The sequence below is a fragment of the Daphnia magna genome, unplaced genomic scaffold (assembly GCF_020631705.1).
Source record: "Daphnia magna isolate NIES unplaced genomic scaffold, ASM2063170v1.1 Dm_contigs176, whole genome shotgun sequence".
In the NCBI taxonomy this organism is placed as follows: Eukaryota; Metazoa; Arthropoda; class Branchiopoda; order Diplostraca; family Daphniidae; genus Daphnia; species Daphnia magna.
In genome coordinates, this window is record NW_025533155.1 from 41,554 (window position 1) to 66,778 (window position 25,225).

The 25,225-nt window shown below is 43.9% G+C and overlaps 2 protein-coding genes and 3 long non-coding RNA genes across 6 annotated transcripts; 4 read left to right on the forward strand and 1 right to left on the reverse strand.

The window, feature by feature from the left end:
* The first annotated feature begins 11,118 nt into the window (after positions 1-11,118).
* LOC123466287 lies at positions 11,119-12,165 on the forward strand. Its single transcript, XM_045167312.1, has one exon. It carries the CDS (start codon positions 11,119-11,121, stop codon positions 12,163-12,165), a length of 1,047 nt encoding a protein of 348 aa, XP_045023247.1.
* Positions 12,166-13,152: 987 nt separating this feature from the next.
* LOC116927487 lies at positions 13,153-14,942 on the forward strand. Its single transcript, XM_045167313.1, has 2 exons — positions 13,153-13,561; positions 14,258-14,942. Exons 1-2 carry the CDS (start codon positions 13,296-13,298, stop codon positions 14,940-14,942), a joined length of 951 nt encoding a protein of 316 aa, XP_045023248.1. The 5' UTR covers positions 13,153-13,295.
* A 3,472-nt stretch (positions 14,943-18,414) lies between these two features.
* LOC116928406 lies at positions 18,415-19,724 on the forward strand. The gene is made up of 5 exons (XR_006641736.1): positions 18,415-18,646; positions 18,716-18,818; positions 18,886-18,977; positions 19,037-19,509; positions 19,582-19,724. It is a non-coding gene; the product is annotated as an uncharacterized LOC116928406 (long non-coding RNA).
* Positions 19,026-21,858, reverse strand: LOC123467355. Of its 2 annotated transcripts, none has more exons than XR_006641734.1 (9): positions 21,264-21,858; positions 20,981-21,204; positions 20,503-20,914; positions 20,331-20,433; positions 20,153-20,263; positions 19,979-20,086; positions 19,781-19,912; positions 19,560-19,718; positions 19,026-19,497 (listed from the first exon to the last, which is right to left on the reverse strand). It is a non-coding gene; the product is annotated as an uncharacterized LOC123467355 (long non-coding RNA). The 2 variants fall into 2 exon arrangements; XR_006641735.1 differs by having other exon boundaries at positions 20,157-20,263; positions 21,264-21,278.
* A 781-nt stretch (positions 21,859-22,639) lies between these two features.
* On the forward strand, positions 22,640-23,853 carry LOC123467356. The gene is made up of 3 exons (XR_006641737.1): positions 22,640-22,701; positions 22,755-23,369; positions 23,436-23,853. It is a non-coding gene; the product is annotated as an uncharacterized LOC123467356 (long non-coding RNA).
* The last annotated feature ends 1,372 nt before the right edge of the window (positions 23,854-25,225 follow it).

Genomic DNA, 25,225 nt, shown 5'->3' on the forward strand with positions numbered 1-25,225 from the left:
TTGCTGCAGAAAATGCGGGAGACAACACCCTCTGGAGCAGGACTGCGTCACAAGGTGCGTTAACTGCGCCAGCCCATCTCACGATTCCAGCCACTACGACTGTCCGGCATACCTGGAAATGAAAAAGATTCTGAAAATGGCGTATTTGGAAGGCATCCCAGTAGGGGAGGCACGCAAGAGGGTTTCTAACCTTACGAGTGTAAGGAACGATCAGCCGCGAACCTTTTTTACCACCGCCGATTTCACACCTCCGATGTGCGACCTTGGTTCCCACGGAGAACCCTAACCCGAAAACCCTTACCCGGTACCTTTTTACACTTTAGTGTTAAATTTACACTAAAATATTCTCTACCTTTCCCCGTATGTTAAATTAAACTGACCTTGTTTTCCCGTATAAAATGTTTCCCCAAAACCCTGACGAATTCAGTCTTTATCTAGTGCTCGACCCGACAAGTTCTTTTAATTTTGTAAGTGTAAGTGTTTGTGTGAATAAACTGTTTTGTGCCCCGACCCGCCGCGTCTACTCTACCGCCGCTAGTTGTCACTATGCACACACTGTAAGTCTACCTAAAATTCCCCTCTCTATCTCGTCTTATTTGGGAAGCCTACTCTCACTCGGAGAGTCAAGCTTCACATTGGTGACAGTGAAATTCGAACCCCGAACCCCCGTTAGAGACTTGAATTTTCCTATACCTTTCCGGTACCTCAGATAGCGCCACCTTTAATTTTTTCCCACATTGCCAAATATCTATTGATTTTTTACCAATAAGCGCCACTGCTAAAGGAAATTAGAACTTATTCGCCTAAAAAAAGTAAATGGATAATTTTACAAAAGTATTTCGAAGCGCTGGGAAAATAGTTACAGGATTCACGACCAAAAATAAAGTAGCCAGAAAAAATCAGGGTCCTACAAGCGAAATAGTATATTCTCAGATACAGCCACAAATCGCCCCAGATAACGAATCCCCTAGCAATATCAACCTACTAACGGACAACGAAGTAGAAGAGCACAACCTCGTCGCTCAGTGGGATAGAATTAGGGAAGAAGAAACAACGCACCTAGAGAGCGACCAATACGGAACACCCCCTTTAGAAATTCTAAGACAAGCTCAAGCACTTATCGCAGAAGATCGTGGTCAGCAGGGAATAGAAAACGAAGCCACACAACTTTTCTTCAACGAGAACCTTACAACACTAAAAACAGACACAACAGGCCCCCCAAGCTTTAACAAACAATACGCCGATTTACAACTTGAAGACGTACCAGAAGAAGAGATCTTACACGAACTACTATTTTTGAGGGAACTTAATTGCCAACCTGAACTGTCTTACGAACAAATCAGAAAATCATACCGAGCAGTGATACAGCAGTACGGCGAGCATTTTTATACACCAAAGGAACTTTTCCGATTTTTGAACCTCAGAACATACCTAACTCCGATACCAGAAGCTCTCTACCCAAACCCTTCACCAGTAACCGCAGGTCAGACGGAATCGACCACACTGGCTTCCCGACAAAACCCTAACCTGGAACTAACCAGTTTTAAGGCAGACATACCGCACTCCGTCCTCACACCACACCCGATCCGTGTAACTAGTAGAGGAAACCCCTTTTCAACAACCCAGGACCAAAAAACCGGGGCAAGAAGCAAAACAACAAGCAGACTAGCAGAAAGAGAGTTACGATCTTCTACAGTAGCAACACATAGGGAAACACCGAGAAACGCAGAAAACCTCCCACCTCCGGTTCCAAAGAGAGTATCATTCACCCCTCAATTATCAACGACAACAAGACAGAACACCACAAACACAATGAACTATAACCCGCGCCCTCAAGCCAGTACTAACTCAAGCAATCCCGAAGACGACTTGCTAGCGGTATTCCGAGCTTTAACCAGAAATAACTGGTCAACTGACGAAGCCGCAAATTTCGTAGCCACCCTAGTAGGAAACAACACAACCCGAGCATCCAACCCTCCCCAGTATACGTCTACACCGAACCCCACCTTGTGGCAAAATCCGATGAGCAGTACCATCGCCCCTACCTTGCAGAACTACCGAACGACGGCATCAACAATAGCCTCTCAACCAAGCTACATGACCTCAAACACGCACCAACCACAGCCTCACTACAGACACCACCAATCAACAATCAGCGAACTAGATATACAAGCAACCCGGCTGCTGACACAAATTAGCGTATTCTCCACACCAGGAAACAACGCCGACTTCAACTCCTGGCTAAGGCATTTCGAAAATACCTTGGACATTGGCGATTTCGAAGAACCCAAAAAAATAAAATATCTCCGATCCAAACTAGTGGGTCCAGCAGGAGACTTCTTGGAACAGTACCAACTCGATCACCCAGTCGAAGCAACCTGCTATGAAACCCTCAAGCGAGCGCTCAAAGAAAGATTCATGGGAAAAAACATGGAACACAAATACCGAACCTCGTTCAACAGCTGCAAAAGGGAACCTGGAGAATCAATCAGGAACTTCGCACACCGAATCCAGAAACTTGCAAGAGGAGGCTACCCGAACGTAAGCCACGAAGTAATCGAACAGTTGAGCAGGGATAAATTCATGAACGGACTAGCCCCCAACTTCACGATCGACTATTCTGCAAGGATTTCCCCTCATTCGACCAGATGATCGAGACAGCAGAACGACACGATTCAGCTCTGGAAATCATAAATTCAAGAGAAAACCCAGGCACAGGAGACGCAGCAGGGCCCCTAGCAAGGAAAGAAGACGAAGCAAAGGACATCTCCGACCTCATGAGGGAAGTAATTAGATCGGAACTCGCCAAGAACGCCGAAACGAGGAGACCAGAGCGAAGGGAGCCGAGAAATGGGCAATACGACACGTCCGATAAATTCTGTACATACCACAACATGTACGGACACGACACCAATAACTGTGCAGCGAGGCAATACCAGATGAGACTAGTGTGCGAAATATGCGGACGTAGGGGACACAACCGCAATTCCTGTCGCGCTCCCGGAAACCACCCGTCATCAGGGCGGCAACCTCCAAACAATCCACCGCCGAGGGACTATTATAATCAGCCCCCAAGACCGCAGCAGCAACAAACGCCGCAATACCCACCACCTACTGCAAACAACCCTCCAACAAATAACACCGCAACCGGACAGTTAAACGAGTAACCACCGATAGACATGTCGGGCCAAACGGTGGAAACGATCCTAAGCCCCGCCAATACGTAAGAAGTGTGCAAAATAAAGTCAGACCTCCAAGAATAACACTAAAAGCAGAGGAAGTAACATTCGAAGCCCTTTTCGACAGTGGTGCAGGACGAAGCTTACTAAACAACAATTTATACTCGGCACTCGGTGGAAACGTAGTGAATTTTTCTCCAGAAGAAGCGGTAGAGCTATTTGATATAAATAACAGGCGCTTAAAAACCCTGGGTACTGTAACCCTTCAATTTCAGCTAGTGGACGAAGAAAGTCCCGATCTCCTAGTTCAATCGTTCATCGTAGTGGACGATATTACCGAGAACTGCGTACTAGGTTTAGACGCACTCTACGGTCACAAGTTCATCTTCAACGGCAGTGAGAAGACGATTTATCGGATGAGAAAATCGGATCAACCTACTCATGAGCCCGTTATGATAACTCCGCGCAAAATCACTATTCCTCCATACACAGCCCAAGTGGTGGAGAGCGAACGGGGGGCGGAAAGCTACCCCCAAACATCGCCTGTTCATTTATACCAGCTCCAGAACTCCCGAAGGGAGTCCGCCTTGACCCCTTCGTTTCGAAGAAACAAGGGAATGGATTATTTCGCATCGTCATCATCAACGAGACCGACAAACAAATCACGATACCAGCCTTTCAAGTATTAGGTACAGTAGTCTTCACCGAAGAAAAAACACAGCACACAGTTGCCTCCTGCTCCTACCAAAACACGCCGACTGACCCCAACGTCTTCGACGAAGCCCTGGCAGAAATTCCGAGCAAAGAAAAACAAGCCCTACTAGAGCTCCTCGAAAATCACGCCCATCTGTTTGCTTTCAAAACAGAAGATCTCGGAAAGACAGGACTAGTCAAGCACACGATCGACACGCAAGGCAAAGGACCACTCCGCTCACGGCCCTATCGGAACTCCCCACGACAAAAAGAAGTCGCGGAGGAAATCATCCAAGAACTACTAAGACACAAGATTATACGACCATCTGTTTCTCCTTGGGCATCGCCCATTGTTTTGGTACGGAAAAAATCGGGAGAAGAAAGACTGTGTATCGACTACAGGAAACTAAATTCCATCACGAAAAAAGACTCATTTCCGCTGCCAAGAATCGACGACGTATTGGACCTCCTGCAAGGACAGAAACTATTCTCCACCTTAGATCTCGCTTCAGGGTACTGGCAAATAGAGATGGATGAGCAATCCAAAGAGAAGACTGCTTTTATTGTGGACAATAATTTGTACAAATGGAATAGATTAGCATTTGGGCTAACAAACGCCCCAGGAACATTTCAACGTTTGATGAATTTTGTGTTAACAAGCGTCCTCGGTAAAAGTTGCCTCGTTTACTTAGACGACATTATAGTATTTTCCAAGACCATCGAAGAACACGTCCTGCACCTGCGAGAAATTTTTGGACTATTGGAGAGAGCTAACCTAAAACTCAAGTTATCCAAATGCAAATTCTTGCAAGAGAAGGTAAATTATCTTGGCCACATCATATCAGCCGAAGGAGTAGCCCCCGACCCAACAAAAATTGAAGCAATAGCCAATTACAAACGCCCATGCACCGTGAGAGAACTTCAATCATTTCTAGGACTAGCCTCATACTACCGTCGGTTCATCGAGAAATTTTCAACCATTGCACACCCCCTGCTAGTGCAGTCAAAAGGGCAACCCAAAGATGAGATCAAATGGGGATTGGAGGAGGAAAAAGCCTTTGAAGCCCTCAGGAAGAGCCTGATAACAGAACCAGTGCTGTCGTACCCGGATTTTGGTAAAGAGTTCATAATCTTCACGGACGCAAGCGATCACGGACTCGGTGCCGTCCTATCTCAAGAAATCGACGGGAAAGACAAGCCAATTGCGTATGCCAGCAGACATCTTAACGACAGTGAAAGAAAGTACTCAACGGTAGAAAAAGAAGCAGCAGCCCTGATATTCGGGATAAAACCTTTCAAATATTACCTACAAGACGAGCCCTTCGTGATAGTAAGCGATCACCGGCCACTGCAATGGCTTCAGACCTTCAAAGATGAAACAGGGAGACTAGGCAGATGGTCGATAATGCTCGGTAACCTAAAATACACGGTACGATATCGGCCAGGACGGATAAACGAAAACGCCGACTTCCTATCACGGATACCAGCGGCAGCCGTGCAAGTGCAGCCCAAAGACGCCGATAGTATAACACAAGAACAGAGGAACGACCCCTTATGCCAAGACATCCAGGCGTACCTAGAAAATGGGCTTTTATGGGAAGAAGATCGACGACAAATGCCAACGTGGGCAAGGGAAATCGAACTATTTACCGTCGAGGATGGCATATTATGCAGGTTGTACACGCCTCACTCCGAGAAGAGGCGACAATTTGTGCAGAAACAAGTGGTGGTACCAGCATCCTTACGACAGGCGCTAATGGAAGAATATCACGACTCACCGCTTTCTGGCCACCTCGCTTACCGAAGAACCTGCCAGAGGTTACGTGATAAGTATTATTGGCCAAGCATGCTCGAAGACGTTAAAGAATACTGCCAGAAATGTGAAACGTGCGCTCGACAACGACGATCAGACAACAGAGCGCTTCTACATTCGCTCCAACCCGCCCAAGCCCCATTCGAAACATTAGGACTAGATTTCTTGGGCCCTATTAACCCTACATCCTTCGAAGGAAATAACCACATACTTGTGATAACAGATTACTTTACCAAATGGGTGGAGGTCGTGGCGCTTCCAGACCAAACCGCAGTAACAACATGTAAGGCCCTAGTGGACAAAGTCATAAACTACCATGGCCCTCCTCGGGTAATCATCTCAGACCGTGGCACGAATTTTACATCGGAGCTATTCAACGAACTTTGCAAGGCTCTTCGCATCAAACACTGCACCACCACCGCGTATCATCCACAAACCAATGGATTAACCGAACGTTTCAATAAAACCGTCGTAGAAATGCTAAGAAAGTACATCTCCGAAGGATACGAAGACTGGGAAGACATGTTGGGACACGTAGCATTCGCTTATCGTCATTCAATCAACTCTTCAACGCACGAAACACCGTATTTCCTGAATCATGGACGGGATGCAGTCATGCCTATCGACCGATGGTTGCAGCCAACCTCCTCCGATCCTATTACACCGCAAGACTACAAGAGCCAAACGATGAAACGCCTCCTTAAGGCTTTTGACCTCGTAAAGGAAAATCTAGAGAAAGCAAGAACCCAGCAAAAGGAACAATACAACAAACGAGCTAAAACGTTCGAATACCAAATAGGGGATAAAGTACTCCTCGACGTACGAACCGTCAAACCCGGGACCAGCCGTAAACTAAATCCCAGATACCAAGGCCCGTATCGAGTGACCAAAATTAACCCGAACCACACAGTGGAGATACAGGCAACACCAGGTACGGCCCCGCAGCTAGTTCACACAAACCGAATCAAACCACTACTAGAAGCTATGATCTGGAGGGACGACCCCTGTCCCGACTTTGAAGACCTCCGGCTAAATCCCGCAAGACAAGTAATTGAAGAAGAAGAGGAAGAAGAGCTCACACCGGTAGAAGACGACACAACCGAGTCCTCTTGCCCTCTGGAGGCGTTTTCCCTAGACCTCCCGACAGATGAAAATGAAATAAACATCTCAAACCCGTTTTTCGGATTCACGCCGCTAGACCAGGGCGACGAAGAGTTGGCACAGCCAGCCAGACCGGAAAGACGCGTAGGGCTACGGCCATGGTCGTCAATACGCCCGCCAAGAAGATAGTCGAAAAAGTTTTGCCGTATATACATGTGTCGCATGCTGAAGAAGGAACTGTTGACTATGATCGTATAACTCATGAGCTTCTCCACCTTACAGTGTTTTTCAGATCCTCACGTTAGCCGCCTGTTGTGGACTGAATTTAGCGTTCAACGCTACGACCTGCGATTGCGACAATGCCATTCATAAAGGATTCATTCAGTTTGCTGACGAAGGATGTAAACACAAAATCACTTCAACGGCCCCTGTTCGAGTATATTATAACGTGTATTCCACACTCCCGGTCGCGCAGAGATTTTTAGCACACACATGTACCATGTGGAAGATGAGCAAAACCGTGTATCGTGACTTTTTACAGTGGGACCACGTGAAGGAACACCGCACGCCGCTAGACGTCACCGCGGCCGAATGCCGAAGATTACGTGACTCACGGCTGTGCGACAGACAGCCTATGAACACTTTAGGTTCCAACAAATGGTCCTTGGAAGGCTCGCCCCATGTGCAAGGTAGTTGGCTGCAAACCAGCACGGACTATCTGATAAACTGCCGATTAGAAGAAGTGGTCCTCGAAACAGAATGCTCGGACTGCGTTATTAGCTCTCCCATAGGAGACATTCCGGCATCCGCCAACGGCTCCTTCGTGCACAATCTCGTGACCATAGTGTGGGACAATTCATTGAAAGAATCCCAAAAATGCCAAGCCAAGCAAGTTGAAGAAGGACTAGCAATGCTGTACGAAACAACAGACCCCAAAATTTTTCGAATCCGTGATTCTAACAAACAACTAGACTTCGTAGTGAAAAATGTCAGCGTCGGACTTTGCAAGTCGGCCACCAATTTCTCAAACTTTCGACCGGTATTAGGAATGGATCGCGTAGTCGCTTCTTGGATTTACGCGAACAGTTCCAAAAGTGATGCGAAAATAGGCAATAAAAATATGAACATCTCAACTCTGTTGCGCGCAGAAATAGACGCCGTAGCGCACACGCAGTACATCCGAGATGTCGCAGTAGAAATGTCAAATGGACTAGCGGAAGAAATCCGAGCACTCCAGTGTCAAATTCGGGAGACTGCGCATAAAAATGCTATTGCCACCGCCCAGTACAACGGCTGGCTAGCCGCCAGTTATCTTAATCTTCCCAATTGCACGAAACTACAACCAACCGGTAAAGACGTCGCAGTGCTTCAGTGCACCCCCGGGTAGTCACCTTCTCAACAGCCATTACTGACTGCGGTCCCCAGCCAAAAGTAGGAAACTCCACCATCAGTGTGGGAGGATGGGAGCTAACGGAGTACAGGGAGTGCTACTGGCATTCCGATTTCGTCAACTTTAACGGCCGCGCTCACAGCTACAGGAATGGAACTTGGGAACCCATCGTGCCCTCTGTAGCAATCAAAGGCACCAAGCTAATTAACGCCTTATCGTACGAAGTGGATAATACGCTCGGCACAGTACTACAACTACATCCCGCATTAAAACAGAACCCGCTGAGCCCAGCCGAAGCCATGGCGGACATTCTAGCAACGGTCCACGAACACAGCACTAATGACATAAGACTCACGCGCCGGGTCAGCAACGTCTTACTAAGCGCTTACGACGCACCACACGTCTCCTTTATGGCAAGAGTCGGAAGCTGGCTTAGAACCTTCGGCTCATTATCCGGAATAGGTATCGTCCTAGCCCTAGGATTTCGGTTCTGTGGACTAGGATCCATTCTGTCGAGATTCATCCCATGTCTACCCTGTTTATCGACATGCAACCCCTTCAGTTGGCTGGCAACAAGAGCCACAAGAGAAGCGGATATAGAAACAGGCGGCCGAAGCGCCACAAACAGTACACCATCGGTACCAATAAATATCATCAACGTCCCTCCGGCAATGCCGCAAAGCAACATTTCCGAGACATCCCAGACAATAAATAGGATATCAGATGGAAGAGCAGGTTCCTCACACCGGCAAGCCGCCCTTCTACTCCAGCGACAATAAAAAAAAAAAAAAAAACCCTCGTTTCACCTAGACAACAAAATAAAAAATTCCGTTCTATTGTCAAAAGTAGCGCTAACTGTAACCATCAGCCACCAGGTAGCGGCACTAGACATCACAAATGCACTAACAGAATTTTTTATTCAAAATATAGCGCCATTGTTCCTCCTAAAATAGCGTAAAACCATGTAATTCGTTTAATAATTCCGCAATATGTGTTCCCACTCTTTCACGGGTACAAAATTCCAATCCACCTCCTGCAGATTACCCGCTCCATATCTACGACCTGCTCCCATGGTAGTAACCCTTTTCCCACGGACGACCTTACCTGGACATAACCCCCTTCCACCTTACATTTTTTCCCACGGTTGACCTTCCGCAGTCCGTTTTTTCCCACGATCCGCGATTGGCTCACCTAACCATTGCCCCGCCCGCTTACCTAACCCTGTTCACCCGTTCGCGTTATTTAAGCCCCGACGTGTCTTCGAAAAAATCAGTCTACACCAAACCCGTAGCAGCTAGAGGAACCATGGCCAACGCCTACGAAACCTGCCCCGTCTGCAACCATAGCCATACGGAAGATTCCTGCCCGTGGTGCCAACCCGCCGTACCCAGTCCTCAACCCGAGAAGAAAATCTCATATCACCGAACTACCCTCGGGTGGCGCACTCATCAAAACTATCGGAACTGCTCGGGCGCCACCTTCATCTGCGTCCGGTATCACGGAGGAGGAGACGACAAAGACGATCATCAACCCTCTGCCGGCAAGCGTAATTTACAATCGGCAGCGCTAAACGACAGCATCGAGCGCCACCACAGCAAGAAAAGAAAGGCGGTAACCATGGAAGAGGATAAAAATTCATGGCTTATTACGGTCACCCCAGGGCACTTCATCACTGACGACGAAGACTATCGTATACAAGAATACGTGCCCACCCGTTACCATGTCAACACCGGTTACGCGAAAGAAAACGTCTACGAAGACCATCTTCCCAGGTGCTCCACTCCATCGTCCGAAAGGTACGATCACGTCAACCCTATGGAAGAAACCATCTGGGAGCCGCCATCATCTCCCATTCGGGCACAAGAAGATGCCCCAGCGCACGACGAGATAGAAGTCATCAATATATCCGATTCACCGAGCGAAACTTCGGGGTACCACTCGTTCGACAGCGAAACCACTCTTCCCCTAAACCCTGCAACATGATTGCGGGACGCAATCTTTCACGGCCGTAAGGTATGTAAGGAACGATCAGCCGCGAACCTTTTTTACCACCGCCGATTTCACACCTCCGATGTGCGACCTTGGTTCCCACGGAGAACCCTAACCCGAAAACCCTTACCCGGTACCTTTTTACACTTTAGTGTTAAATTTACACTAAAATATTCTCTACCTTTCCCCGTATGTTAAATTAAACTGACCTTGTTTTCCCGTATAAAATGTTTCCCCAAAACCCTGACGAATTCAGTCTTTATCTAGTGCTCGACCCGACAAGTTCTTTTAATTTTGTAAGTGTAAGTGTTTGTGTGAATAAACTGTTTTGTGCCCCGACCCGCCGCGTCTACTCTACCGCCGCTAGTTGTCACTATGCACACACTGTAAGTCTACCTAAAATTCCCCTCTCTATCTCGTCTTATTTGGGAAGCCTACTCTCACTCGGAGAGTCAAGCTTCACACGAGCATATCAGCCCACCGAGCGGGTCCACCAACGCACCAAGAAATCGCTCGGGCACCAGAGATCAGCCAGCTTAAGGCCCAATTAGAGGCGGTTCAGGAGGAAATGAAGCAACTCAAAGAGTCAACAATCCCACAGATGAGCAAGGAGATTGAGGACCTGGCCGAAGACCTGCTAGAAACAAAAGAGAAAATAGCAAACTTTAATCAACGCTTTGACACCCTGGAAAAAAGTCAGTCATTAAATGCAAACAACCAATCGCTCAGGTTCGACAAGCTAGAACTAATGTTAGCCAGCATGACGGTACATCCCCAACCAACGTCTCTGACCCATCCTATAACTGCGGTACATCCAGAAGCCTTCCTCTCAACAGCAAGCCGCCCATCAGGACACCCACTTCCACGGCGACAAGAGAGCCGCATGCTCAGCGATCCGCTCTCGCCATGGGGAAATTCACTGACAGAAGACATGGACCACAACTGCAGCCAATATGACTAGTTTAACCAATCCGAACTTCAAATGCCTACAATGGAATGCCAGAGGCCTGACAAAAGCAAAACTAGAAGAGTTTCGAAATTTTTTGTCCTTGGTTAACCCAGAAGTTGCCCTACTAAGCGAAACTCACTGGAACAGTGGATTTGCTCCTAAGTTTAAACACCACCACATCCTCAAGAAGGACCGCCTCAACAGATTGGGGGGAGGTGTGGCCATCCTTATCCGTAAAACACTGCACTTCACTTCTATTCATCTACACACACGGGACACCGTTGAAGCTATCGGTGCCAGCATTATCTGCACAAACAAAAAACAAATTGACTTCATATCAACGTACGTCCCCAAAGGTGACTGCGAGACGGAAGATATAGAAGACCTACTGAACAGGACCAATGACTTCGTGATCGGTGGAGACTTCAACGGCCATCACTCCTTATGGGAAACCGATACCAACGAAAATAAAGCAGGAAGATCCATCAACGAAGCGCTAGCAAACAGCGACAACGCATGCCTGATAACCCCAGTTAACCTCAACACCCGCATAGACCCCGCCACTGGAAAATCGACAACGATCGACTTGACGTTCACATCACCAGCGCTAGCCACGTCCGCAACAACCATCCCAGGACCCTATATGGGCAGCGACCACCTACCGATAATCACCACCATTAACGCCGCGCCCAGCAGAAGTTCAAACCGCCCCGTAACATGGATAATAGACGAGGACAAGTGGCCCCCATGGAACCAACATATGGACGGGCTCCTCGCTAAACATAATTTCACCACAATTACTGACCCGGAAACGGCCTTTAAAACGCTCATGGATAGCCTCGAAGAAAGCAACGCTAAATACTTCAAAAAAACTGACCCAACAAGGCAACCGGAGGCATGCAAGGACCCAGCGCGACCATGGTGGAACGAAGCATGCAAGAATTTCGTAAAAGCCGCCCGAAGAGCCTTCAGAGAATGGAGAGAATCCCCCTATCCCTCAGCAAACGCGAAAAATGGAAAAAAGCTGAAGCAGAGAAAAGAAGATCAATAATAAAAGCGAAAAAAGAAGCGTGGAACACCTTTGTCTCCAGCCTGGGCCCCAACGACCAGCCGAAGATGTGGGCATTCGTCAAAAACATGGCAGGCAAGGGCTCAGATTCATTCGCGGATGGCTGCGCTATCATCCTAAACGATACCGTGTACAGCACCCCCCAGGAGAAATCCGAGCTGTTCCTAGAGAACTTCAACAATATCCACCCGAAGAATATCCCCACTAATAGGATCTTCGAGGCCACGATCAGCAACACGATCAACTCACAAAACCCCAACATACTCAACGACCAGATTACACCAGAAGAGGTCGAGAGAGCCATCCCGAAATCCAGAAGCAACGCAACAGGCCTGGACCTCATTCAAAATAAGATGCTACAGAACCTAAGCAGTGCCAACAAAGCCCACCTCCTACACCTCTTCAATACACTACTATCAAACAAGTTTGTTCCAGCACAATGGAAAACAGCAGTAGTGATACCCCTCGTCAAACAAGGTAAACCAACTGAAGACCCGAACTCCTACAGACCAGTGTCACTAACTTCATGCCTGGGCAAGACCTTTGAAAAAATCCTATCCAACCGACTTCACTGGTATCTGGAGACCAAGTGCGCCATCAATGTCACCCAGGCAGGATTCAGGAGAGGGTGTAGCACGGCGGACCACATTGCCCAACTAGATAGCGACGTCAAGCTCAGCTTCAACATGAAACAATGCACTGTAGCAACGTTCCTGGACATTAAAAAGGCCTACGACACAGTTTGGATACAGGGACTGATCTACAAGATGGCAAAGACTGGGGTCTCAGGACCCTTCCTAGGCTGGATCCAAGAATTCCTGTCCGGGAGGAGTATGTGCGTCAGTATAGGAAACAATTCGTCCCAAACCAAGTCTGTGGAAAATGGAGTACCCCAAGGGGCTGCCCTCAGCCCAATCCTATTCAACATCATGCTGATCGACTTTCCTTCGCCCACGCCTGAGACAAAAATCCTACTCTACGCGGATGATGTCACACTATACACCCAAGCGAGACGCCCAGAGGATGCAGAATTAACACTTCAACCGGTGCTCGACCGCGTTTACCGGTGGGGTCAGAAGTGGAAATTCACATTCGCTCCCGAAAAATGCGCGATGATGGTGTTCACAAGAGCCTACAAACCTGGGAACGACCCATTACTGTTCCTTAATGGCCACCACATCCAGTCCCAACCCACCTTCAAATTCCTAGGAGTGTGGTTCGACTCCAAACTGATCTGGAAGCCGCACATCAACTACGTGGCTAACCGTTGCAGTCGACTGAAAAACCTATTCGCAATAATGGCCCAAACAAAACCAGGCCCGACAGCCAAGACACTAATCATGCTATATAAAAGCCTGGTCCGCAGCGTCACGGACTACGGATCAATATCACACGGAAGCGCAAGAAAATCTAACCTAAGAAAAATAGATGTCATTGGCAGAACGATTCTAAGAACCATGCTGGGGTCAAGACAGTCTACGCCGATCGAGATTCTATATGCGGAGACGGACACAGAACCCCTACATTCGAGAACCAGTTGGCTCACCCGGAAATACCTGGTGCGCTTAAGCTACAAACCCCGCAACCCTATGTATGCCCCGGCCAAGCAACTCGTATCCGCAACCTACGAGTGGAAGGCCAGAAGCACCCCGGGCATAATCAGAGAGGCCAGGCACTTGGAAAGCAAAGGGATCACCTTATTCCCACCCCAATCCGAGGTACCATCCGAGTACAAACACCCACCTCCCAGTAGACCTCCACCTGGCAGAACCGCTTGGTTTCCCTTGAGCAAAAAGACGGCATTAACATGCAGAGCTAAAACAGTAACTACATTCGCCGCCCTCAACCAGGGAATTCCGGAATCCACAATAAGGGTCTACACTGGTGGCTCCAAATCGATGGACACGGACCCGAAGAAAACGGCCTGCGCTGTCTACTCCCCGACTTTGAATTTTGAAAATGCCTGGACGCTAACCGCAGGCACCAGTGTCTTCTCGGCAGAGCTAATCGCAATCGCCCAAGCGCTAAAACATATCTACAACCTAGACGATCACCCCCTCGAAGTGATGATTTTCAGCGATTCCAGCTCAGCAATAAAAACCATAATGTCAGCAACCCAGACCAACAACGAGGCGGTGAGCGACGCACGTGAGACGATAGCTAGCCTCAAATCGAGCGGAACAGCGACCTCCATAGTATGGATTCCGAGCCATACAGGGATAGAGGGGAATGAAAAGGCAGACAGACTGGCCGCAACAGAATGCACCAACCAAAATGGAAACAAGATCGCAAACAATCTTTCAGCCGAGGAAATAATATCCCTCACCAAAGCTAACTGGAGAGACGACCTTCTCTCCACCCTACGACAGTGCCAGAAAAAATGCATCCAAGTAAGAACAAGGCTAGGCGTCATCAAATGGCACCAACACAACAACAGGAAAATATCAACATGCCTGCATAGACTTAGAGCTGGCCACCACTATCTGAACTCGTTCAGGCACAGGATCGATCAAGAAGCCGACCCCAGCTGCCGACACGGGTGCGAAGCAACAGAAAACAGTCAACACGTTCTGCTCACGTGTCCAAAACACGAAAACCACAGAACGAGACTACGCTTATTTCTATCGGGAAACCACCTCCCGTTCGAGGACGACACGATCCTTGGTCTAAATCTCGCAATAGACCCCAGAACACAATTCAAAATCCGCAACCTACTCGCGAATTTCCTGGTGCAATCAGGAGTCATCAACTCAATCTAGGTCCACAAACCAATCTAGCCTAAAGCATACAAACAACAACAACAACAACGAAAAAAAAAAAAAAAAAAAAAAAAGGGATTCTGAAACTCACCATCTAGTTGAGGTGACCACGACTGCTGCCATCAGGAAGGGAACCAGATCCATGCATCCCAGAAAGGCGTTACCACTGTCAACGCAAGCAATGGACTATATAAAGAAAAAAATAAAATCAGTATGTTGTCAAACCAAAACCTATAACAATATACCACCAGCCTCAATGGACTCACAGGAGTAGCAACGCACAGAGCCAGAACAGCAAGTCACTAGCAATATATTACCCCCTTCAAGTCAAAGCAATCGACCAACCTAAGAAAGGAAAGAAATTAGCACTCCATCAAAACAAAAATTAGAAATATATACCACCAGCCTCTCACATGGACATTCCGGCAGTAAGCAACATCAAGAAACAGCCACAACGAGCTAGAACGACGAGCCACAACGATGAAATAAGCCCAAGGAAGATCGTCACGGATACGTTGGTACACGACTGGAGTAAACTTTCACAATTGGAACCAAAAACACTCACCAAACAGCATCGTCACAACAACAAACAACTCAATCAAGATCGCCTGCAAGAGGAAAAGTAATTATGCATCTAAATAGACGTTATCCTACGTCAATCCAAGCGAATCTCCCGTATCACAAATACCACCGTCGTGACGCCTTCAACAAATCCAAGAGACTGCCGCACTAGTACTAGTACCCCAACGCTACCGCCAAAGCACCTCCCAGTACCAACGAACACCCATCTACTCCAGCCTCCAGTACAATCCACGTCCGCCAGATGACCGAGAGGCAATACCAAAACAACATCGCTGTATCAAATTAAAACTACTCTCCTCCCTCCCCCCACCCCCCAACTTAAATGTAATAACCCAAATGCCGCCTGCGTACGCCGGTGCGAAAGGGCTTCTCTGCGTAGAAGCCCAGTGCTGCACAAGCAGCACAGCACCCATTTCTAATACAATACAATCAACACAAACTTCGACCGAGAACGGACTATGCTCCGATCTCGTTGTCGGGAAAAACGGATCCTCTAGCAGAAAAAATCGGACCTATGTCCGATCAGGCCATCCAAACCCCCTTTGAACTCGTTTCTTGTATTTTGCTCAAAACTTTTGAGATCGGTCAGAGATCCGTTCACGGACAATTCTAAGTGTTCTTTAAATAATCTTACCCTGATCCGTTCACGGATTACTTCAGTGTAAAATAGTATTTTCCACCATATGTTTTTAATAGAAGATCCGGTCACGAAAAATTATATTTCATAGTCCGTTCTCGGTCGAAGTTTGTGTTGCCGAGTGGCGGAAGAGGGCAAACAAAAATCAAAGGCTGCTGCAGCCTCTGCTGCATTATCAGAAGAAAATTCTGTAAAATGGGATTTGGGGAAACGATGGGATTGCATGAATACAATCGAGAAACTTCTACAAAAACTGAGTAAGATGGGAGTTCACTCAGTTCGGATAATGGTGGCAGAGAATCCCAAAAAATCACCTGCAAGAAAAATGTGTAGGGGAGAACGGGGTCAAACTGGACAAAAAATTTCTTTCCTCTTTATTTAGATTTCTATGTTCTTTTTCTAATATTTATTTTTAGTTAATGGTGCAGCACCTTCTTGGGTAACTCCACATTTTTTTTGTAATTTTTAAGTCTTAAAATAAACGAGTTATAAGGATTTTAATGAAGTCGGTTTTTTTTAGTTTTTATTTAAACGGCGGGGCGAAACTGGACAGGGACGGTGTGAGATTGGACACTGCCAGTTTTCCTCATAAGGAGACATAAAATAAATTTAAAAAAAATATGGGTAGACTGCTTATTCAATATTTTATTCATTCATATTGAAATATTTGCAATAGAAATGAAAAATAGAGAGTTATGTCATTTTTACGAAATAGGGGGCTGAAATGGACAATTTGTAGGCAGGTAGAGTAAAATGGGAGGGCTTAACAGAGTATCTAGTATCGATTTGTAATCGATATCTTATTTTTATTTTTAGGTAAACAAACGGGCGTATATGGCTTCTCCACAAGCACCTCCCACTCCAATATCGGAGTTGTCCGATATGACCCCAAAACTGTGTGTCCAAAATGACCCAACCCGGTGCTATTTAGTATTTCGTTAATAACTTAACACTGGAAAGGCATTAAAATTTAAGTTTTTTATCAATCATTAAAGAAATGAATTGGCTATTTCACATATCATTATTTTATTCATTTGTAGTGTTTTTCACTTTAAAAATGCTTACAGTAATAGGGAAGAATATCACATCAAACAGGGCCATTTTTTTAATTCTGCGATAACAAGAACAATAATGATTCGATTTTAATCAATATTTTTTCTAGAACGTTAAACATTGCAGTCTATACAAAAATTAAAAAAAATTCTTTTTTTTTCCATAACATGTAGCACTTAGGGTCTTTGTCCAATATGACCGGTGTCCAAGTTGACCCCGTTCTCCCCTACTACAGGAGGGTTTATCGATCTTTGCCACAACATGCCAGTTGGAAAGCATTTGCTTTGGAGTGCCTAAAATTCACTCCAAAATGTTAGTCATATATTTGTTTTTATTATTTTTATAACTATTCATTTCGATTTTTATCACAGGGTCTAATGATTCAAATTACATAGACAAAAGAAAAAGGCCTCATTCATCCAGCACGACAAAAACCAGTGCTGGTTCATGTCCTATTTCCAACATGACATTGACAACATCAAGTTTGGAACTCCAAATGGAAACCCACACATCCGTATGTGTTTCAAGTCAAAGTTGTGGTGATGGGCTGCCCAACATACTTACTGTCTCCGATTACTTACGTTCTGATTTACAAGTAATTAAAGTGAATGTACAATTGCCATACTAAATTCATATTATTCGTTTATTCATAAAATCGTAGATGCAAGAAATCAGTCCAAGTTCAAGAAATGGTCCAATTCCTAGTTCATACACAATGTCAAATTTGGAACTCAAAATGGAAACCCACACAACCGTATGTGGTCCAAGTCAAAGTTGTGGTGATGGGCTGCCCAACATACTTACTGTCTCCGATGACTTACGTTCTGATTTACAAGTAATTAAAGTTAATGTACAATTGTCATACTAAATTCATATTATTCGTTTATTCATAAAATCGTAGATGCAAGAAATCGGTCCAAGTTCAAGAAATGGTCCAACTACTAGTTCCAACACAATGTTTAGTTATTGTTATTGTTAGTTAGCATATTGTGTTGCTTCCTCGTTGCGTTCATCAAATTTCTAGTTTCCCCATGTATCGTGTTAGGTTCTTCAGGTTTAATAGGCTGTTCGCAGTTTCTGCCTATTTGTTTACAACTATTTCACAAGTGGTATATACATGATGCGGCGCTAGTAATTAAAATACCATAGAAACAATGCTCCATTGCATGAAGCCAATCTTTGTACGAGGCATTACTGACTTGGTAGGCTTAAACCATGGCCTACTCTAGTAACGGCCTATAGGCTGGCTATCCCTGTGTTGCCGAATGGATCCAGCCTTTCCCATCCCCTTTTCATAGCCAGAGGGCCAAAAGTTATCTTTAGATGTTCCACTTTCCAAACCATCTTTCCACCGTTTAGAATTTTCAGACCAGAAGCAGTTACTACGACGTCGTCGTCAACATGTTTCGGTTGGTCGTCATGCCTTTTTCATGTAAGTAAGCTTAATTATTTTAATTATTAAAGTAACGCATAATTTTAAAATTCTTGATTAAATTCTTAGGTTAAGCACCACTCTGAATGCTTTTATTTCTGATTTCCATTTGTAGTTGTGCAGCACAAGTGACCCATACTAGTTGCTGCTTGCTGCTTCGAGTCATCAACATGTAAGCATTAACCATATTAATTGACGATGTATTACCAAATTTAAATTACTGTTGTTTTAATTTTTAGGCAAAGTACCAGATTGTCGATTCCTTTTTCTAATTATATACTGTTAATTACAACATTCAGGAACAACAGTTGTTGCTATGAGCCACCATAATGTACGTTTAGTTATCTCATTATACTAAATTAAATTTAACAACTGTTGATAATGTTACAGGCGAGTTACCACACTATTGTATTTCCATTTTATAATGGTCATTGTGACGGTTTCACAGCTTGCAGTTTCATGAAGAGTTACTGTCTACGATAACATTAAATCAAAAGATTTGAAAGGTGTTACGGAGTTCTATTTTTGCAGTTTCATGACCTTTCTTTTCTTCGGTTTGTTGTATACAATTGGTTTTTTTTCAAGTCGTACACGAAATCATTTTTCCTCTGTTCGCAAAATAGCAAAAAAAAATTTTTTGCATAGAAACGTGCACAAGAATTTGCTGTGTTCCCCGTTAGAAGAACATTGGAATTCTTCACAGTTGGCTAAACGCAGTACCGCAAATTCAGTGAGATCATCAACAAGTTTACTGCATGTCCGTATTTGGGGAAATACTCTTCTGAAGAACTGGTAGAGCGTCCATATACGATACGTCACTGGCTCACATGGGTATTTTAAACCACCGCGATCTAAAAAATTATGTAATACCACAATTATCGTGAAACGTTTAAACAATATTTTGAATAACTACCGAGATGTTTGACAAATCGCAGGTATCTTGCGTTGCTTGTAGGAGTAACTAACTTTGAGTAACAGTCGATGCAAAAATTTTCCAGCTGTCCAAACTTGTGAATGGCATATCCCGTTATGTGCGCGCAAGATAACGCATCCGGAATGAATGGAACGTGGCCTGTCATACAACAAATTGTCTTTAAATCTGAAAAAAAGTAGTAATTTAAAATAAATTAATACCCGGAGAACGATGAAGACTTTCCAAAATATTTAGGTTATCTTTCTCCAATATGCTTAAGATTTGTTTGGCCCTCACTTTCGTAGGTTTCGGCTTCCTTTCACTCACTATTAAGGCACCTGACTTCTTCGAACCTAACAGTAAAAGCAACAGTGGCTACATTAAGGCAACACACGATAAACAAGTATTAGAATGTTTACCAATGTAATGGCTCAGAGCAACATTTGGTGTTCGACTATTCCTCAAGCAGGTGAGGGACAATACCAATCTTATCCCTCAATATCGGAATCCAAAGTCTGGTTCTTTACCTATAAGTAAAAGCAACAGTGGTTACATTTAGGCAACATACGATAACCAAGCATTGCAATGTGTACCAACATGAATGAATGATAAGCTGGAATCGGTGAGAATCAGAATCGATCTGAAGCAGTTGGTATCACAACAGTATATAATTAGAAAAAGGAATCGACAATCTGGTACTTTGCCTAAAAATTAAAACAACAGTAATTTAAATTTGGTAATACATCGTCAATTAATATGGTTAATGCTTACATGTTGATGACTCGAAGCAGCAAGCAGCAACTAGTATGGGTCACTTGTGCTGCACAACTACAAATGGAAATCAGAAATAAAAGCATTCAGAGTGGTGCTTAACCTAAGAATTTAATCAAGAATTTTAAAATTATGCGTTACTTTAATAATTAAAATGATTAAGCTTACTTACATGAAAAAGGCATGACGACCAACCGAAACATGTTGACGACGACGTCGTAGTAACTGCTTCTGGTCTGAAAATTCCAAACGGTGGAAAGATGGTTTGGAAAGTGGAACATCTAAAGATAACTTTTGGCCCTCTGGCTATGAAAAGGGGATGGGAAAGGCTGGATCCATTCAGCAACACAGGGATAGCCAGCCTATAGGCCGTTACTAGAGTAGGCCATGGCTTAAACAAATAGGCAGAAACTGCGAACAGCCTATTAAACCTGAAGAACCTAACACGATACATGGGGAAACCAGAAATTTTATGAACGCAACGAGGAAGCAACACAATATGCTAACTAACAATAACAATAACTAAACATTGTGTTGGAACTAGTAGTTGGACCATTTCTTGAACTTGGACCGATTTCTTGCATCTACAATTTTATAAATAAACGAATAATATGAATTTAGTATGACAATTGTACATTCACTTTAATTACTTGTAAATCAGAACGTAAGTCATCGGAGACAGTAAGTATGTTGGGCAGCCCATCACCACAACTTTGACTTGAACCACATACGGATGTGTGGGTTTCCATTTGGAGTTCTAAACTTGATGTTGTCAATGTCATGTTGGAAATAGGACATGAACCAGCACTGGTTTTTGTCGTGCTGGATGAATGAGGCCTTTTTCTTTTGCCCATGTAATTTGAATCATTAGACCCTGTGATAAAAATCGAAATGAATAGTTATAAAAATAATAAAATTAAATATATGACTAACATTTTGGAGTGAATTTTAGGCACTCCAAAGCAAATGCTTTTCCAACTGGCATGTTGTGGCAAAGATCGATAAACCCTCTTGTAGTACACATTTTTCTTGCAGGTGATTTTTGGGGATTCTCTGCCACCATTATCCGAACTGAGTGAACTCCCATCTTACTCAGTTTTTGTAGAAGTTTCTCGATTGTATTCATGCAATCCCATCGTTTCCCCAAATCCCATTTTACAGAATTTTCTTCTGATAATGCAGCAGAGGCTGCAGCAGCCTTTGATTTTTGTTTGCCCTCTTCCGCCACTCGGCAACACAAACTTCGACCGAGAACGGTTTATGAAATATAATTTTTCGTGACCGGATCTTCTATTAAAAACAAATGGCGGAAAATACTATTTTACACTGAAGTAATCCGTGAACGGATCAGGGTCCGATTATTTAAAGATCACTTAGAATTGTCCGTGAACGGATCTCTGACCGATCTCAAAAGTTTTGAGCAAAATACAAGAAACGAGTTCAAAGGGGGTTTGGATGGCCTGATCGGACATAGATCCGATTTTTTCTGCTAGAGGATCCGTTTTTCCCGACAACGAGATCGGAGCATAGTCCGTTCTCGGTCGAAGTTTGTGTTGATCCATCACAACGAAAACAAAACGTCAAAACACTCAATAAAACAAAACAAATGAAGTCCGCAATCCTAGACAAATTTTTCGGATCAGGGAAGAAAAATGTGGGAGCGGAAAGCAGAAGGCTATGAAGGAGGGCTTAAGGGTAGGGGGCTTGTGGGAGCCAATGGGAGGGCCGGAATAGTCCCACTGGGATGTACGGGTGACGGGCTCGACCCTTCAAGACCGTCTCGCGGAGACCAACTTTGTCTCTTGGAAGAAACGGCGGGTGTTCAATAAAGGGTCCCAAGATTCCCCGCCAGGTTCGCTAGTATAGGAGGCCCCGGAAATAGTAAAAATTGGGGTTTTTCGTTCGTTATCTATAAAAGTACCAATCAATGTGTCCAGAAATTGATTTCATTTAAGCTTAATTTAATTCCCTATCCTTAAATACCTAATTCATCTAGATTAGGCAATTATTTTATATGTTAAATTTGTGATTGAAATTCAAAATTTTTTGAAATTTGCGCCTTTCGCAGCATTGCCTATTTCATTACATTATACACGTTTGTCTTCTCTCTAGTCAGAGTCATAGAACCCTGGTTGGTTCACTATGGCATTCCCCCCTTGCAAAAAAGGGGATGCCTTGAGCAAGCCAAAGGTCGAAAAAATCTTGGTTTTGGGGGCGGAGATTATTTTTTCCACCAACGGTCGTAGCGCCGTCTGGGAGAATACTAAGAGAAGACTATAAAGGGGAAAAATGGCGGCTAAGCGTCGGTGCGCTGTAGCTTTTCTTACTGAAATGCACTCGCAATCACATGCACAAACATAAAATTGTACAGGTAAGAATATTTTATTTGTATAATTGGAATCTGTATATTAATTTTTACAGTAGTGTCAAGGCGCAAGAGTAAATTTCATGTACTATGTGCTCCTCTATGAAATCGAAAGTGGGAAGCAACTTAAGCTTGCGTGCCGCCTTACCGATGCCCATATTCATCCAAATAATTTTCAAAAGATGAGTGTGTGTTTGGCTGCATCTCTTTTTTCAAAACGAAACGCCATCGCGATTTGTGAATACAGAAACATGCCAGCCAAAAACTATCAAGAAGAAAGGATCAAGGACAAGTTCCAAGATACGTAATAAATAATTTTTTCCTTCTTATTTGTTAATCGCTTTGATTTGCAATCAGGTTCAGAGCATACAATATATTTAACAAACCTGTTGAATGATGTGTTCGACATAATGAATGCAAGATTCTGTAAGGAAGGGATAACTGTTCTGAATTGGTTGCCTAAAAAGAAAAAGCTCGAGGAGATGCTTGTAGTTCTGAAAAGAACAGAAATGATTTATTTGCAATCGGACAACAGAGAAAAAATGTTTGCTTCTACGACGACCATCCGTGGATGGAGAACTTCGATCCAAAGCACCATAGCAATTACCGAAGAGCTCTTCTCTAAAAATTATGGCTTTGTTCTCACAGGTAAATTCAACCAGGATGCCCTAGAGGTAACAATTATAAAGTACCATATAGTAGATACCATTAATGAAGGCTAACATTTGTGTCTCATTTAGAGATTATTCGGGATCGTTCGATCAGTTGATAGCCACCCAACGGTGACGTCTTTCTTGCAAATAATGAGATATGTCTCTTTGCTCGCTCGACTGAATACGGTCGTAAAAGGATCAAGCATCGATAGCAGTGAGCAAATTGTAGTATTGGCGACCATCTCAAAATGCCTTCACATAAAGCAAAGCAATCCGATATCGCTGCAGCTGACCTTAAAAAGTGTATGGAAGATATTCTGCTGAAGGAACTAACTTCTAGATACGTAGACTCACTTCCAGAACGAGAAAAAGTCGACTATATTAATGATATCGCTATATATGATATATGTGGATACATGTTAAAAGCACGACCGTCTGTAACAGTATGTCTTGATTGTAAACATTCAGTGCAATGCGACGAATTAGAATTACCACCTGATTTCAATTTTGACCATTTCACTGGCTTGAGAACCCATGGTAACCTCATTTTCGTGATAGTGAATATGTTTCAAACTTTCCGGGTAATTGAGTAAATAATTGAATCTCATTTCAATCCGATTGGTCAGATGTATGCTGAAAATTCATTTGAATAATGCATCACAAAAATTTCAAAAGCTCAAATATTAAAACTGTTCTGTACACCGTGATCACCATCTCCCTTACCTAATAAGAGAATATGTTGGCATCCGTTACCATTTCGAGTCAGTTCGCTTGAAGAATTTGATGTTATCGCAGTCAAAAGCTGTAAAAGTTTCCAATGCCAAATTATCAAAACATGCTTAATGTTTTTTGTTCGTTACCACTTCAGTGACATGAATCACTTTTCCATCAATTTACCAGTTCCTTTGTTCGTTACAGTTCACTCACTAAATCACTTTCTCATAACTTTACCAGTTTTTTGTTCAATGATTAATTCAGTTGATAAGTCTCCATAACTTACCAGTTTCCTTGTTTGCTACAAGTTAAGTGACATAAGTCACTTTTCCATCAACTTTCTGTACCTGTTAAGTGTTTGTAATTCACAGAAAAAGCTATAAACTAATTTAAACCTGTGCCGTATGCTCTTTTAACGAATGTATTTGAAAACAAAATTTAAAACACATTTGAACAATATCAATTTGTGATTGTTTGTCGTGTGTTTGGCGGTTTCACTTTGAAGACTTAGAAAATTCTCTGTGTTTATGTTAGAGACTCCTCCCAAACTTGATTGCTAAGTAAAATCCTTCGCAATTGGCCCATTTGTTTTACAAAGGGATATTGTAATTGGCGAATGCCTAACAAGCCCGGTATAGGCAGTGCAAGCGTCGGAGCAAAAACTGCCATATGGCTTGCACAAGGTATCCCTTTTTGCAAGGGCTGGAATGCCATAGTGAACCAACCAGGGTTCTATAACTCTGCTCTAGTTCAGCAAATTTTACACCTTTGTTAAAAATGGATATATTTAATAAATATTGACGAATTCTATTTCTAATGAATTCTGCATATACGGAAGAGCCTTCCCACTTTTGTCAAAATCGGCCAATAATGAAATCTCTTGAAATTCTCCAAAAACTACACGACGTAATCGAAATTGAACGCTGATTTCGATTTCGTCATTGGTTTTCTTGTTGAACAAGCCGTTTTAAAAATTAACGAAAATAGTTCTGTTAGTGCACCAACTTTATTTATGGTTTTTAACATTGAAATGAAAACTATAAGACCAATAGAAAAATAAACCTGATTTCTGTGATTTTCTTTCAAAACTGAATCGAAATCATGTATTTTAAGAAAAATTTGGAATTTGGCCAAAAATGAAAAAGTGGGAAGGGTGTAGCCTT

Bases quoted from the DNA above. Each gene is read 5' to 3' on its own strand.
- LOC116927487 (XM_045167313.1), top strand. From the start codon at position 13,296: ATGATGGTGTTCACAAGAGCCTACAAACCTGGGAACGACCCATTACTG. The intron at 13,562-14,257 runs CGGATCAATATC...AGTGATGATTTT, and splicing joins GTCCGCAGCGTCACGGACTA to CAGCGATTCCAGCTCAGCAA.
- LOC123466287 (XM_045167312.1), top strand. From the start codon at position 11,119: ATGACTAGTTTAACCAATCCGAACTTCAAATGCCTACAATGGAATGCC.